The 16,217-nt window shown below is 35.4% G+C and overlaps 1 protein-coding gene across 1 annotated transcript; it reads left to right on the plus strand.

The window, feature by feature from the left end:
• Positions 1–4,325: 4,325 nt before the first annotated feature.
• Positions 4,326–10,326, plus strand: LOC131046350 (protein CCA1). The gene is made up of 6 exons (XM_057980075.2): positions 4,326–4,675; positions 5,844–5,955; positions 6,133–6,194; positions 7,122–7,331; positions 7,866–9,140; positions 9,300–10,326. The coding sequence occupies exons 1-6, from the start codon at positions 4,613–4,615 to the stop codon at positions 9,663–9,665; spliced, it is 2,088 nt and encodes a 695-aa protein (XP_057836058.2). The 5' UTR covers positions 4,326–4,612; the 3' UTR covers positions 9,666–10,326.
• The last annotated feature ends 5,891 nt before the right edge of the window (positions 10,327–16,217 follow it).

Genomic DNA, 16,217 nt, shown 5'->3' on the forward strand with positions numbered 1-16,217 from the left:
TCAGACTTAGGTGGTGGCTTGGAGGAACTCTCACTGTCAGTTGAATCCTTCTCAGGCTTTAGTTTTTGCTTCTTGTTCTCTTTAGATGTTTGAGCAACCAATGCTTTGTTCTTTGATCCTGTGAGAGTGTCCAACTAAGATAGGTGAGTCTTCTCATGAGTCAAGCAATCACAAAACACATCAAATGTAGGCATGGTGAAGTGTGTACCCGAGGCATCCATAGCAGAATAAAATGTGGAAGTAAATATCTGATAGGGACCTCAAAGCTTAGAGAGAATCAGGTAGATACACTATGTGTCTGTCTAATTTTTACCACAACTGTGGAGGATAGATCTGGTGGTTTTAAACTTGTTCAGAAAGTTCTCAATGTGAGGAAAGGACTCAGGTAACAAGGAAGAGAGCTCTGCCTCAATCTGTAATGCTTTGAACTCATTGATGGTACCAAAGAGAGTATCAAATTTGGACCACATAGCTCGATGAGTGAGCAAACCATCAAGGTGAAAAAGAAAGTTGTTTGAAGCATGTACGGAGAAGACACCCATAGCCTCATCCATCTTACTCTTGTGCTAAAGAATCTCAAAAGGATGCTGCAACTGAGGCTGATTCGTATCCAAACAAGACCACAACCCTTGTGATATGAGAAGCCTCATCATACGAGCTTTCCAAAGGTGATAGTTCTGGGATGTAAGAAGCTCAACTGAAGAATCTGCCATGTGTACCTATACATGTACCTGGACTCACTCTTGATTTTTTTTTAATTAAGTGATCTTTCAGACTAGACAAAGGATGCATAAGGGTTTTTTCTTTTCTGAATTTTAGGTGTTTTGATTTTCTGAAGTAAATTACAGAAAGTAGTAAAATAACCCCCCCCCACAAGATGAAAAACCAAACCCCAGTACAATCTGAGAGCCAGAAAGAAAGACAAGAGCAAAAAAAAGCTTAAGATGGATATCTTGTGTACCTGGTAAACTTTTTGGAACAATGAACCCCAAATATGAATAGGGCTCTCCAAGACCTTTCTGATGCCTATTCATTTATCAAAAATGTAGTTCATTTGCCCAAGTTATGGCTTCCGGAGTGCAGAAAAAAGCTCTAACTTTGACGGAAAAATAGGTACAAAATGAAAAAATCAGAAAATCGTACCTCTAGATCTGAATAGAGATTGAAAAGAGCTTTCCGGTGATATAAGATTTTTCAAAAATTGACTCCGTTTGCCCAAGTTATGACAAACAAACCTCCCCCTTGTCAAAAGGATTTCAAAGAGGAGCAAAAGGAGGTCATTGGGCGAAGGTGGCTCTCTGGCTGGGCGACGGTGGTGGTCAGGCGGGGCTGTGGTGGCCAGGTAGCAACAAAGCTCTTGGTGGTGGTGGCAGAGGTGCTTCGGGCGACAGAGACTATGCTCCGGGTGGGCGGAGCGACGGGTCTCGAGTTGCTGGCGGTAGCCGACGGTGAAGAGACCGCTACGATCTACTAAGCTTAGGCCGACAGTTACTATGAGGCGGGGGCTGACGATTACTGTGAGGGCTGGCCCCAACGGTTAACAGACCGCCAACAGTCAGCGTAGCAGTGTCGGCTTGGGCAAGCCATTAAACTGCCCACAAATTATTATTTTTTTATTTTCTCAAAAAACGTGCCCTAGAAGGGCCAAAATCAATTTTTTCCCAGAGCCAAAATTGTCCAAATTGGACAAATTTTATATGAAAATGAGGGTTTTTGGGTGGTTTGAGCTCAATAATGAGGTCCTTTTGAGTCCAAAATGCCTAGAAACAAAGAAGCACCCCATATCCAAAATAAAACTCTGAAAAAAATTGAAACCCTAGCATCCAAAAATCTTCTAAAAAAATCAGGAACAAGCAATAGTAGATGTAGGCTCTGATACAATGAAGAAGTTGAGAAAATACAACTTCAGCGATCCTAAGAGCACCTGCAAGCAAAATATTTGTCACAAGAGAAGATTGGAGACAAAAACACAATAATGGCTCTGAAGAAAAAGATTATCATTCAGAGAGGGAATATAAAAAAGTACAATACAATCCTTATAAAAGGAGAATATGCAAAACTAAAGATGTGCAACCCTAAAGAAACCCTAAAGGGATAAAGTGTATTTAATAATTAGAATAATTATCAAATACCTATCATATTATTAAATGCCTAAGTTTAGCTTAAGTGTAGAGTATAATAGACTAATAATTAAATAAATAATTATTAGCTAATACAAAATAACTCTAACAAATTATAATTATTAAATTCACTAATTATGTAAGATTTGATTCATATAGCTAGTAGGTATAATTTTATTTTAATAAAGGGGACTCACTTAACACCTTGTACACCTTTAAACACCTTTAAACATTTGTTAATAGAGGAGAATAAATATAAATACATTTATAGCTTTGCAACTTTCACCTTTCACTATATTCTCTTGTTCATGAAGCTTTTAGAACATTTAACATCATCTAATATTAATTTTCTTCATTATGTTGATTTTAATAAAAGGTAAGTGGATTCACTATACACTATTAACAATTATTTTTTTGATCTATTAGTGTTAAACAATTGTTAGTAAAAGAGAAGAGTAACAAATATATAAGACTTTTCATCTTGTAATTACTTTCTCATTAAAATGACTTTTTAAACATATAATATTATAAAGAATTATATGTTAGTGGGTAGAGTGTTTTCACTCTCATAAATGTTTTGAAGTTGAGAGACAAAATTACAACATGAATGAGCCCAATAGTCCATTAGATAATACAAAAAACAAAAACAAAATAGACACTTTTATCCCTTACCAATAAAAAAGCAATATTTTTTTTCTATATAATTCTTTTTATAATAATTATCCCTCAAAAAATTGATCCTTAAATTTGGACTCTATGTGGAACACAATAATAATACCCAATAATTTGTTCTTATGCGGCTAAGATTCATAATCTATTTTATTCTTAGAGCAAAGGGGTTACTTCCTCTATATTTGTCTCATCTTGCTCCAAACCAAGAGACATGCTCCAATCACATGTTTAATAGCAAGCAATTTCTTTTATAATAATTATCGTGTTCAATCGTCCATCAAGGTATTCTTATCTCAACTAGCCTCCTCTATACCCCAAAACTCCACAAAAAGTAGCCTCAATTTTAAGGAGTTGGAGTGTTCCCATGCAAATTTAAAATTGTTGGAAAAGGATAATTTAGAATATTTTGCTAGGAATCAAAAATAACGACAGCTCAACTTTTTTAGGAAATATTGTGAAGTTGGTGCCCATTAGTATTTATTTTTCTGCTTATTTTTTAAAGGAAATCTTAAAATTGGTATTAATAATAATTTGTGCACAATAAAAAATAGAAATAAAATGTTAGAAAAAAAGAGGGAAACAAATTTGTGGAGCCACATGACATTTTTAGCAATATGCAATTGCTATTTTCCCATAGTTTGCCATAAGACCGAGCCGATTGCTAGCAAAAATAAGCTAAGCAACCATAAGCCCGAGACAAGATGTGATTGAGTCACTAAACTAATCACCCAATTATGGCATGATATTAAAAAATTAAAATAATATCCCAAAAAAATTTGATCCTTAAATTTGGAATCTATATTAAACACAATAATACCCAACAGAAAACAACATATCAAAAGTTGCCCCCAAATATAATGGCTACTAAGACCAAATATATTTACTCTATGTTTGTCAAACTTTGCTCCAAACCAAGAGACATGCTCCAATGACATGTAACATAACAAAGCAATTTCTTATATATCTACCAAAGTCCCAAAAAAAAGCCAATGTTTTTATTCTACACTCCAAGAATAATTCCATACATTCTCCTTAATCAATACACCAAACTCTCAAAGAAAGTCTTAAAATAGGCCAATGACACGTGGGGCGGCCAAACCCCGGGCCCACCGCTCCCTAACCACAAAAATTAAACTGGTAACCGCTTAAAAAAAAATCCAAGACCCCACACTGTACGAAAAAGCCGGTTGGCAATCCCACGTGTCAGTAAAGGATCGGGCGAAGGCAGAGACATTATTAAGAAAGTTGAAAAGCCGTGGTGGACCCCTGTGTCGGAGTCCACCTGGCACTTGGAAAAGCGGAAAAAGCGAAATATGAGGTGGCAAAAGAGTGGATGAGGACTGACTGACTGAAACTCCATCCAAATCTCGTGGCCCTCCTTTTTTTCTCCAAAATATTTCCGACTCCTAAATATCTTCTTCTCCCCCACAAAAATCTTTCCACCTAATTAAAAAATCAGTAAATCCTTACCGGATCCGAATTTCCCACTAACAAATTGTAAGCTTTTGGCTCTTGTTCAATCTTCCAGTGCCTCAATGACACGTCAAAAAGCCACCCTGCGATGTCAGCCACAAGCTAAAATAGCGCAATTTTCTGGGATTTTGGAAAATCGAAAAATGGGGAAAAAAGTCGTGGCTGAAGATCTATGGGCTTGTATTTCGATTTTTGCTCTTATAGAGAGATCAGAGCAAAAAATTAATGCATAACGGAAAAAAAAATGCACCGAGCAACAGAGGCCAGACAAGAATTTTGTGTCATTGGGTTCTGTTAGAAGGAATTTGCCCGTGTTTTTCCTCGTTTTCTGGCTTGGTTTTGTAGCGATGATGTCTTTCCCGTCAATTGTTGGAGATATTTCCTCGTCTGGAGACGAACTCGCTGCAAAGGTCTGTAATGAGACGAGATTGCTGAATTTATGATGTTTCTGAGAGCGCAATTTGATCTTTCTTTTTTGTGTGTGCGTTTTTTCTCTGTATGAGTTCCCATTTTACAAATCCTTTTTTTGTAGATGGTTTCTTGGTGAAACTGCGATTTAGTTGGAAGATAGCTAATCTTTAAGGTTTATGATTGTTTGGATTGGTCGCTGTGTAGATTTCTGACTGTTAAATATTTGATGGGGTTTGATTACTGATGGTTGGAGCTTTGTGTTCAAATTCTAGATTTTGCAGAGTAATTTTCTTTTTGATTGTTTTTGTGGCTGTGTAATTAACTTGAGGAAGTTGAAGTAAAATAGACCTCACTTTTCTTCTGTGGTTTTGGGGTTTGGAAAAAATTGTTGGTTCTTCTGTGTGATTTTGGGGGTTTGGAAAAAATAAATAAATAAATATTGTGTATTTAGGTCGGATTGTCGCACTTAGCGTCTTGCTTCTTCACTCTTCTTCTCTGGCCTTGATACTGGTTACTTTGAGGCCTTTTCAGCCATTATTTTCGATTCTCTTATTTACTCGTCTATGATTGTGGAGTTTCGAAGAGAACTTAAATGATGTACGTTTTGGCCAAGTTGTAGGACTTCAATCTTGGGGTTCTGAAGAAAGCTTACCTGGTTTCTATTTTTGGAATGGTTGTAGGATTTTCTGTGGTTTAACCTAAGGTTATGTCGGTCTGCTTACCCGATGAGACTAGACACACTTTTTCAAAGCTTTGCGTTGATAGTTTTGAGGTTTTCTAGGCTGTGTTTGATTTTCCTGGTCTTCGATGTGAAGTAATTGGTTTGTCTTGGTTTAGGATTTCCTAATATGTATGCCACTGTAGCAGAGGCTATAAATGTAAAAGCTTGCGTCTAAATGTGCCAAATTTTGTTAAATACTGGAAGTTATCTGAAAATATACTGAGTGCTCCAGAATATATCATTAGATCAACTTACTTGTGCAGGATCTGTGTGGATAAAACTCCTCGGCCTAGATTTCAAAATGTTCTTTTTCGTTTTTCTTCTGTATTTTTTGATTTGAGAAAGTTTAAATGGCATGCAGCTTAAAAAATGTCCAGTTCCTTCCTTTTGTTTCTCATCTGTAATTTTGGAACTTTATATGAACTGAAATGTTCTATATTTTACAGGTGAGAAAGCCCTACACAATAACAAAGCAGAGGGAACGCTGGACAGAAGAAGAGCACCAGAAGTTTTTAGAGGCACTCAAACTGTATGGACGAGCCTGGCGTCGAATTGAAGGTATTTCATTTTTTCATCTCTGTAATTCTTCCATAATTTGGATATTTTGTTGTTTTGGTGCTCCTAAAATTTCAAGTTTGGAAAATTTAAGGTTTGTGATTTGAATTAGTGAAACCTTTATTTGCATAAATATGGCTGGATTGGAATCCATCTTAAATTTGTGATTCTGGTTTGCAGAGCATATTGGCACCAAGACTGCTGTTCAAATTAGAAGCCACGCTCAAAAATTCTTCTCCAAGGTACCCACTATTTCTTAACATCATCCTTATTAGATCTGCGTATACTATGTAACTACAGGAGCCAATGAATGGCTTTTCTTTTCTTACAAAAATAATTTTTGTTATTGTGTAAAAAATTCAGATCTGAAAAATAAATACTAATTTGAGGACTACTGTGGTTTATTTATTTATTTTTATTAATTCTGAAACTTCTATTAAAATCTGGGCAAATAAACTAGTACCCAGAAAGCCCTACAATTTCTTAACCCCAAATTTTACGTTAAGCTGAATATGAAAAATCTTATGCTGGGTTCCTTCCGTGATTACTAACTAGTCAACGTATGGAAGTTTTATCAAGCTACTTGAAGACCAAATGCATTTATTAGTTAAAAATGAAATAATGAATGGGTTTTCCCCAGTTTGAATGAATGGGAATTTTTCTTCTAAAATAAATGAATTCTTTGTGTATGAATTATGCTTGGAAGCCTCTAGGCTTGCGTTTCCCAAATTTTATGTTGAGTTAAATCATGAGATATGGTGCACTAGTTTCTGAACTGATACCTTATCACTGAAATGACCAGCAAGCAACATGATGTATCCAATTTAATCGTTTATTCTATTTGATTTGTATGCAAGTTCATTTCTGGGGTTTTTGTGTAAAACAGTTGCATTTGATGTTTACTAAAACAGCTAATTACCTCGAGCTAACTTTTCATGTTGTGCTTTACAATCCATCATGAAAGCAAATGGGATTGTTCTGGTATTGGGCTGTAGAATACAACCACAAAGCTTACAGAGAATAAATTAACCGTTTAGTGCAGCAAAAGCTACAAAACCCCACTTGTTAATTGAATGGACTGTTGAAGCATTAGATCATGAATATGTTATTTGGTTGTTGTAGAAATTTGAGTCTGTCACTAAATTTGGTTTCTTTCTAATGTTTTGCAGTTGGTAAGGGGATCTTCAGGTAGAGGTGTGTCCTTGCCGACAGAGAAAGTAAATGATATTGAAATTCCTCCACCTCGGCCTAAAAGGAAGCCCAGGCATCCTTACCCTCGTAAGGCAGGTTCTGCCCAACTGATTGCTAAAGATCAGAGTGCATCACCTTCTGCCATTTCATCATCAGCTTTACTTAGCCCAGGAGATAAATCTTCTGAGGTATTTTACTCACTTCAAATTCAAGTTCTTATTTTTTTCCTTCTTCTCTAAAAGCATTTTAATTTGCTGCTGCACATAATTATTCGTATGCCAATTATGAGAAATTAATGCTTGGCACCCTTGACGCTTAAGTACTCTGTGATATGCATTAAACTTAATAATTGAAAAAATGATTAACCTCCATAGAAAACCTCGTAGGATTTATGGGTGCTTAAGATTACATATGTAATTTGAGCAGTAACGTTTAAAGAATAACTTCTTTTGACTTTAGAGTCAAAACTATAATTTTAAGCCCAGGATAGTTCTTAATGTAACCACCTAACTGCTTGGGTGGCAAGCACAGCATATAGTGTCATGTGTGACTGCCTAACTTCAGAACTATCTGTTTGTCTATTTTCTTCATGGATAATTTCCTATGTAATTTTTCTTGTAGGAAACCAACAACTTTTTTGTATTCTGCTATTGTCTTGTGACTTTTCTGTTAAAGCTATATGAATGACATTAAATCTCACGTCAACTTTGCTCCTGGAACAGTGTGCAGCATTTGCTCCTTGTGATCCAAAAACACAATTTGATGGCCATGAAAGCAAAATGGAGTCATCCCAATCGAACAACTCTCCATTAAGCCTCAAGCTTTTTGGCCAGACAATGTTGGTTGCAACTGCTGAGATGTCGACTATTTCCTTTCCTCAATCATCTGAAAGTAACAATTCTCAAGGAGGTTTTCCTGAATTTGTCTGCATGCAACAGGAAACTAGCACCAGTAAAACTAAAACTGAAGATCAAATGTTGAAGAATCAAAGTAAGAGGCTACACGCACTTGATTCAGATTTGCACGCAAAAGAAGCTACAGATTCTACTGTGCAATCTGGATCAAGTTCAGCCAAAGATTTTAGAGAAACACAATGCTCAGAGGAGCATCTGTCTAGTGGACAGGATGCCGCTTCATATGGTTTTTTGAGGAATCAAAGCCCTCCTGGCATTGCGCCAGGATGTCCAAGACATATACCAATACAATGTGTCATTGATGGAATGGATGCGGAAAATGGGCACAAAGCTGTTAAAAAATGGCTAAACATGAACACATTGGCCCATCCAAGCTCTGCAATGGAGAACCGCTATGTCTCTTCTTCATTGCCTCAGTTGCCGTCCATGTCTCCTTGGATTCAGATGCAACAAGGAGACACATCTGTTGCAGAAACAGTTGCAGCAGCAACAGTTGCTGCTGCCTCAGCCTGGTTGTCTTTGTGTGGTGTGGTGCCCACTTTTCTCCACCCAAGTATTTTTGGGACAGCAACAGGTGCAATAAACCCTTTGTCTGCATGCAAAGATGAATCTATGATGGGAGCTACAGAACAAGAAGGGTCAAGTATGGCTGAAAGAGAAGGTGAAATCATATTACAAGACTCACATTCTGAGGACTGCACATGTAATAAAATGAAAGAATTTGATGATCATCAAGATCATTTAGAAAACTTAAGTTGCCAGACTGAAGAAGGGGACCAAGTAATGAAAGATGGAGAGTTAACAAATGAAAGGTCATCCAGTGGCTCGAACACCCCTTCAAGCAATTATCTAGAGTTTGATCCTTACATAGGGACTGCCATTGAGGACAATAGAGACTGCAGTGTAAAAGGCTTCGAGTTCAACAGAGCAAGATGCGCTTCTGAAGAAGATTCTTCCAAAGAAGAGGAAGACACACAAGTTAACAGCAATGGCAAATGGGACAAAGCTGAGAGACATTTTCTTGCTGACACGAGTATCAGTCATTCTAAAGGTGGAGACCACTGCATTGGGAAACACAAACAGGTTTGTAATGGGATTGGTGAAATCTTTTTGCATATTTTTATCTTGGACTCGAATTAGAGGAATCTTGATGCTTTAAGTCTTGATAATTTGATCATATTTTTCTTATTTGCTTATTACTCTTATCTGAAAGATATATCATCTGTTTCCTCCTGTTTGCAGGGTCAAACTCCATTTGATGCTCTGTTTTCCCAAGAGGTTTTGCCTCAGAGCTTTCTTATGCCATCCATTGTAGGAGGTGGCTCATCCTGTAAAGGAATTATACAGAGATCGAAAGCTCCTTGTGCTTCAAGGGAGAATGGGCTTGAGGATTCTGAAAATACCATGGATCATAAGTTTTTGGAAGAGTCAGTTGTAAATTTCTGCAAGGCAAACAAAAACATTGCTTCAAGCATTGGAAAGTCAAAATCTGGAGTGGGTTTTGTCCCTTACCAACGGTGTTCAGTACAAGCAAACAAAACTAGGCTTCCTGTGGATAACCCTGAAGATGTTCTAAGAGAGGGAAAAAGAATTTGTTCAAGAAAGTAACCAAACATCCCTGATATTGGTTTGTCTTAGTACATGTTTAAGAACTGCACATGTTATAGTACATTCTGGACAAAGACCTGGCTTGAGGAGACCAAGCAACAAAATGCTTGTTGCGATTCAATGCCGAACCCTGTGACATGAGGTTCTGTGTAGCATAGCAGAGTCCACTTCGCCTTGCTCAATGACATTGACATTCACTTGCAGTTTGACTTGACAAGTCCGGGCTAGTCTGTTTGTAAAAAAGATTATTTTGTAAGATTATTTGGTAACATTTCTGACACGATGTCCAATAACAGGCAATTTGATCAGGAAGTCTAATACTAATACTATAATCAAGGCTGTTTTATAAAATCCTGGAGAGTACAACAACAAACGAGGCTTTCCCATGCTCTTTCAAAATGTTTTCCTATATGTTGATACCAATAACAGGCAATTTGATCAGGAAGTCTAAAACTAGTACTATAATCAAGGCTGTTTTATAAAATCCTGGAGAGTACAACAACAAACGAGGCTTTCCCATGCTCTTTCAAAATGTTTTCCTATATGTTGATACATGTTTTTGCTAAAAGCAAAAATTATAAATATAATTTTGTTCTCCCCAACATAGCACATTTTGACATGTAAAGTTTTATCATTTCATTAAAATTTGGTATTGTGAGCAGAGCGAGCGTATTTCTCAGCATGGAGGTGGCTTCCAGAAAATTCTGAGCTTTGCAAATTGTGGGGTATTTGAACTGTATGTTTTGAAGTGTTCCAAGTGCCCATTAAGATTACTGGTTAAGAGATATGCTGCTGCTCCTTTTATTATTTAGTGTCAAAATGTATTTATTTGCACATGTATCTTATATAAAGTAAGTTAAAGGAGATATTAAAACATTTAATTTTTTATTTATTATATCATTTGAATAATATAATATTATTAAATTAAAAAAATAATTGTCTCAATTTCTCTCAACTGACTTTATATAGATTATTAGAGATATATACTTTTATAGATTATTAAAAATATATATTCTAGTAGCATCTTCAACTACAACATGCAAAAAATAGAACGTTGGAATAAATGTGGTTTTATCTCATCTTTATTAGATATTAGTTGCATAGTATTTAAGATTTACTTAGATAGCAGAAATAATACTTTATTAGATATTAGTTGCATAGTATTTGATAATTGCATGCATTTAATATTTGTAACTAGTAGTTATGTGTTGGTTTGTTTCTACCTCATCACACCTTTGCTATTTATATAGGGTGTTTGTACATGTTTTGCATCTCAATACGGTTATTTGCTGATTGGTGAAATAGTCTCTTTGTTTCTTTTATGCATTGTGAAGGTGGTTGTGTTTGCATATTCTTGTTCCTAGGTGGTTAGACCAACATGGTATTAGATGTTGTATCATCTCTTTCATGTATTGCTGAGTGATACATAGTTTTAGTGACTTTGTCATGCATCTCCCTAGTCAACATTATGGGAAGTATTATATTGTTCATGCTAATATTTCTTTGGTTTCGATTGGAGTGAGTTGAGGCACTCTTGCATTCCAATTTTGTGGAGGCAATCTTCTATTTATAGTGATCATGGTTCTTTAGACAATTACACATGTATCTTCAACTTGAATTGGTTGAGAAGTGTCATTGGGGTCATTTGTGCAGATTGTTGTGTATTGTGAGTGTTTGTATAGGCTCAGTATTAATTTTTGACTTGTGGATTGCCTTTGCTGCATTTGTGACTTGGTGCTTCATGGCTTACAACTTGTGCTTGAGGAGGATTGCGTATATTTATGTGGCATGGGTTACCCGCCACAATCTTGCATATCAAGATCTTCTTAGCATATAGGGCTAATTTTTCACCCTCAAAATTGGACATGGTCACATGGAGAGACCGATTGCTATCAGTTAAGCTCCTTGGTGCTTTCAAGAGTGCCTAATATAAGCTTTTTAAATTTATTTTTCTGACATATAACATTTGCAAATGGAGGCTATTTTTCAGAAATTAGATATTGACAAAACGTTGACTCTATTTTTTATTACTTAAGTAGGGCAAGGGTCCTGATCTCTCATAGAGAAAATACTTCAAACAACAAAATTGAGTAGCAACTGAACAACAACTAACATCACACAACCAGAAGCTTGACAAAATAAAAGAAGCTAACCCACTAGTAAGTAATAAAAAACACTAAAACTCGAAACTTAGCTCTCTCGAAAGAGGCTATCCACCCTAAACAACAACATATAATCATAGAGAGTCATAGTGTCATAAGGATTAAAGCCCCAATAAACACTGTTAATAGTGTCAAAATCAAAATTAATCTTAGTCTTAGGTGGTGTGCATGCCTCATTATACATATTATTTAGAAAATTACACCTAGAAATCCTATAGCTATTAGATGAAAGCCATAACATGCTTCTAACACTATCAGAGCCAATAGTACTGGTAAGCTTAAAAAAGACAACAAAAAAGCACAACATCTAGAAACCCATCATGAACCTCTGCATTATTTACTATTGAGAATCTCCTTGTTCCTTGTGAGCCACTTTGTTAACTTCATAGCGGCCAAAGTAATTTTCAGTGGTTTTGCTGTTTGATGTTGATTTTTATCAGTCAAAATTTCATGTTGTTGATCTCTATTTGTGATGTAAGAAGTGTATCATTGATGTAATCATGGGTTATGCAACACATCCTTTGGTTATCACTTAAGGAAATTTATGAGTCCTAGGCAAAAAACATTATCACACATTGTAGGTGGCTTCTTTTCTTGCCTCATCTTTATGAACTCATTCTTGAGCCAAAGACCAAACGAACACAATCAATTTGGGGTTATAAGAATGAGCATATCATAGGGTTGATTGGTTGTAGTATCAATAAAAGCATCCTACATGACATTTACCCCATGTTTAGAGGTATTCAATGCCCACACATAGTTTGGACCATTATTTGGGAGATTTTTAGAGGCTCACGTTCCTCCATTCTCAGATGACCCTGCTTCAGATTGTCTTCTTCTACTTGATGATGTTGAAAATATTCCGTTTGATGATTGTACCTTAGAGGAGTTTGAATATCAAGCAACACTTGAGAGTTATGATGATCCACATACTCCACTTGCTGCGCCCACTTCTCTAGTTGAGATCACACATTCATCTTTTGTTGGTGACTCATTGAGTACTCTCGATGATTCATTGTAAAAGGTATCTATTTATCTTCCTGATTGGGAATCTTATTTACCAGACATCATTTCATTATTTGTGGAGTCTCATATTTCAAATTTGGGAGACATAATCGAGAGTTTATCTCTTCTATTTGATGATAGTTATGTGACAACTGTTGTCCCTTCACCTTTTCCTGTGGAGCTTGTTCAAAATCGTTTTCCCTTGGTTCCTTGTTTGTCACCTTCTATTGTGATTGGGCATGCACCTGATTGGTTTGTGGCGACTTGGTAACATACAAACAATTTTCAAAGACATCATCATACATTTGGATTCCACTTCCTACAATTTTCTATCCAAAATGGGAAGCATTCTTGCATTTGTACTTGGTTTATCTTCTTCTCGAGGGGAGAAATGTTGTTTGCAGGCATTCAACTATGTTTTGTCTTCAAGTACTCACTATTTTTGCAATACATTATCCATTATTGGGGGGCTATGTAGTCTCTTTTTTCCCTTCCTATGGGGTGATACTTGATTGTATATACATGATGTATGTAGTTCTTGGGGATTATCATTGAGTCCTCCGTGCATCATCTTTTTTATTTTTTATTTATCTCTTTTGGAGATGAGTTTTCTCCCATATGGTTTTCTCCTTTTCTTCATTTGTGAGAGATTGCATTGCATTTGTGTTATACATGGGTACCTAGCATGGTCTAGTTGCCGAGACTCATATTGCATAATAATCTTTTTCATAGGTTGCACTCAAGGGAGGGGTGTTGGAATAAATATGGTTTTATCTCATTTACATAGGCTTAAGTTTTACTTAGGTAGCTGACATAATACTTTATTAGATATTAGTTGCATAATATTTAATACTTGCATAGTGCATTTAATATTTGTAGTTGGTAGTTACATGTCAGTTTATCTCCACCTTATCACACCTCTGCTATTTATATAGGGTATTTGTACATGTTTTACATCTCAATAAAATTATTTTCTCATTAGTGAAATAACCTTTTTGGTTTTCTTATGCATTTGGAAAGGTGGTTAGGTTTGTAGATTTCTTTCCTAGGGTGGTTACACTAACATAAAAATTAAGGCGGAGATGCTACTAGCATAAATATCTTTAATAATACATATGAAGTTAGTACATACATCTTTAATAATATATATAAAGTAAGTTGAGAGATATTGAGGCATTTAATTTTTTTTATTTAATAATTTTATATTATTTAAATGATACAATAAATTTAAAATTAAATGCCTCAATATCTCTTAACTTACTTTATATAGATTATTAATATAAATAAATAAAATTTATATATTTCAAAAAAATTAACTTTAATAAATATATTTAATAATTAAACTTTAGAAAATATAATATTAATTGACTTATCTATAATAATTTTATACAAATTAATATAAATTAAACAATAATAAATTTAGCTTTAGGATTATAAATTTGTTCAAGGGTTATAATTACATTTGGTTTAGAGTTAGATTTAGGATTCATTTTGGTTTAGGGTTATGACTAGGGCCAGTTTTAATTTGGTTTAGCATTTAGAGTTAATGTTTAATTTGGTTTAGGGTTACGATTAGGGTTAGGTGTTGAATCCCCTTTTCACAAACTTTTCATTTTTGCTTAATTGCATAATTAGAGATATGATGGTGTTAATTGAAGTTATTGAAAACATTCGTTTTGGAATAAATGATATTTATTTAAGCAATTAATGTTTGATAAGAATGAAAGTGCTCAACAATATTTTGCGAAGTTTAAACCAAACAAGGGATACATCAAGATAAATGACAACATCAATAGTCAAGTGGTAGCCACGACATCAGGTGTGGCCCCTTTATCCAAATACTTTAGAAAATAATTTACCCCTCTTTCCGAGTCTTTGCATAGCATAATGACACAATTGATAAATAAAAATGTTTTGAAACTTCCTCCTATCAAACAAATTGATACCTCCAAACCTTTGCCACCTTATCATGATCCCAAAGCCTTTTGCTAATTTCATCATCAACTCGGTCACGATACTAAGAAGTGTTATACCTTAAGGAGTAGGATTCAAGTCTTTATTGATAACAATACCATATCCGTAACTGGCGTGAATGATAAAGGAAACAAATCCGTAGCTCCTAATCAAAACCTCCAAATCTTTACTAATTTGCCTTCCTATTGTACTAATGTGGTTGAATCTAAACCACTTGCATTTTCTCCTGATGACCTTGGTGTTGAGTCTAATAATATGGTAAATCTTGTTGAAAAATCTATACCTCCTAAGGACCTATGTGTTACCTTTGATCTTAGTGAGACTATTGTTGCACCTAATGGCCCACTATATATCATTGTGAAGATCAAAGACAAACTCTCATGAAGGGTGCTCATTGATCCAGTATGTATATTGAATGTGATCACTGAAGAATATATTTATACTACAATTGTATCAAGTACAATATGATAAATCTGATGTGGTGGTCAAGGTGTATGATGGTTTCTCTTGCCCTACTATTGGCTCTATTACTCTTCTCGTCGAGGTTGGTACTAAGTGCTTAGATGTCATTTTTTCTATCATTCCTACATCGAATCAATTTCGTGTGAAGTTAATTGGGACATCCTTGGATCTCTTCCATGAAAGCGATCCCTTCTACTATTCACAAATGTTTAAAATTCCCTCATAATGATAAAATCATAACATTCATTCATAACATGTACCAACCCACAGTGAGGCATGGAGATGTCAACCTTGATTACTTTTGTCCTAAACAATTTGAAACTATTAAGCCTCGAAGTGATGCTCTCTTTCTATCTTATCAAAAGTGGAAGAATGAGATGACCTTATCTTTGAGTAAGCCTAGATATCCTAGACCTATTCCTCCTCCTCATGATGGACCTAGTATCCTTCCTACACCTTCTATTCCTCCTATATATGTTGCAGTCTCACCTCCTACATCTTACAAAGGGAAGCTCTTGACATCTCCTATTTTTAAACCTAGTAGACCTTCTCCAATTCTTCCTCCTTTAAAGGAAGAGAAGAAGTCTATGTCCATCGATCCTAAACCTTCACAACTCTCGGCTAAAACTAAAATAAACCATTGTGAGAGAGAATGTCGATGGAGATGTCGTGCTAAGGCTCGTGAACTTTCTTCTCAACCCATTTCCTCCCCAAAGATGCCAAATGTTGACTTAGTCCCATTTGTCCAACATTCACCTAACCTAGGGAGGAAGTTCAAATTAAATCACCAGGATTAAAAAATATTAAGAAAGATGATGGTTCATGTTCTATTCATATTAGAGATCCTATTTTTATTAATCTTGATGAAGAAATGGATGAAAATGATGTTCATGATAACAATGTTGATGATATGCATGAGCTTGTTGATGTTGATAATGATTTATCTAAA

The sequence above is a fragment of the Cryptomeria japonica genome, chromosome 8 (genome assembly GCF_030272615.1).
Source record: "Cryptomeria japonica chromosome 8, Sugi_1.0, whole genome shotgun sequence".
Classification (NCBI taxonomy): domain Eukaryota; kingdom Viridiplantae; phylum Streptophyta; class Pinopsida; order Cupressales; family Cupressaceae; genus Cryptomeria; species Cryptomeria japonica.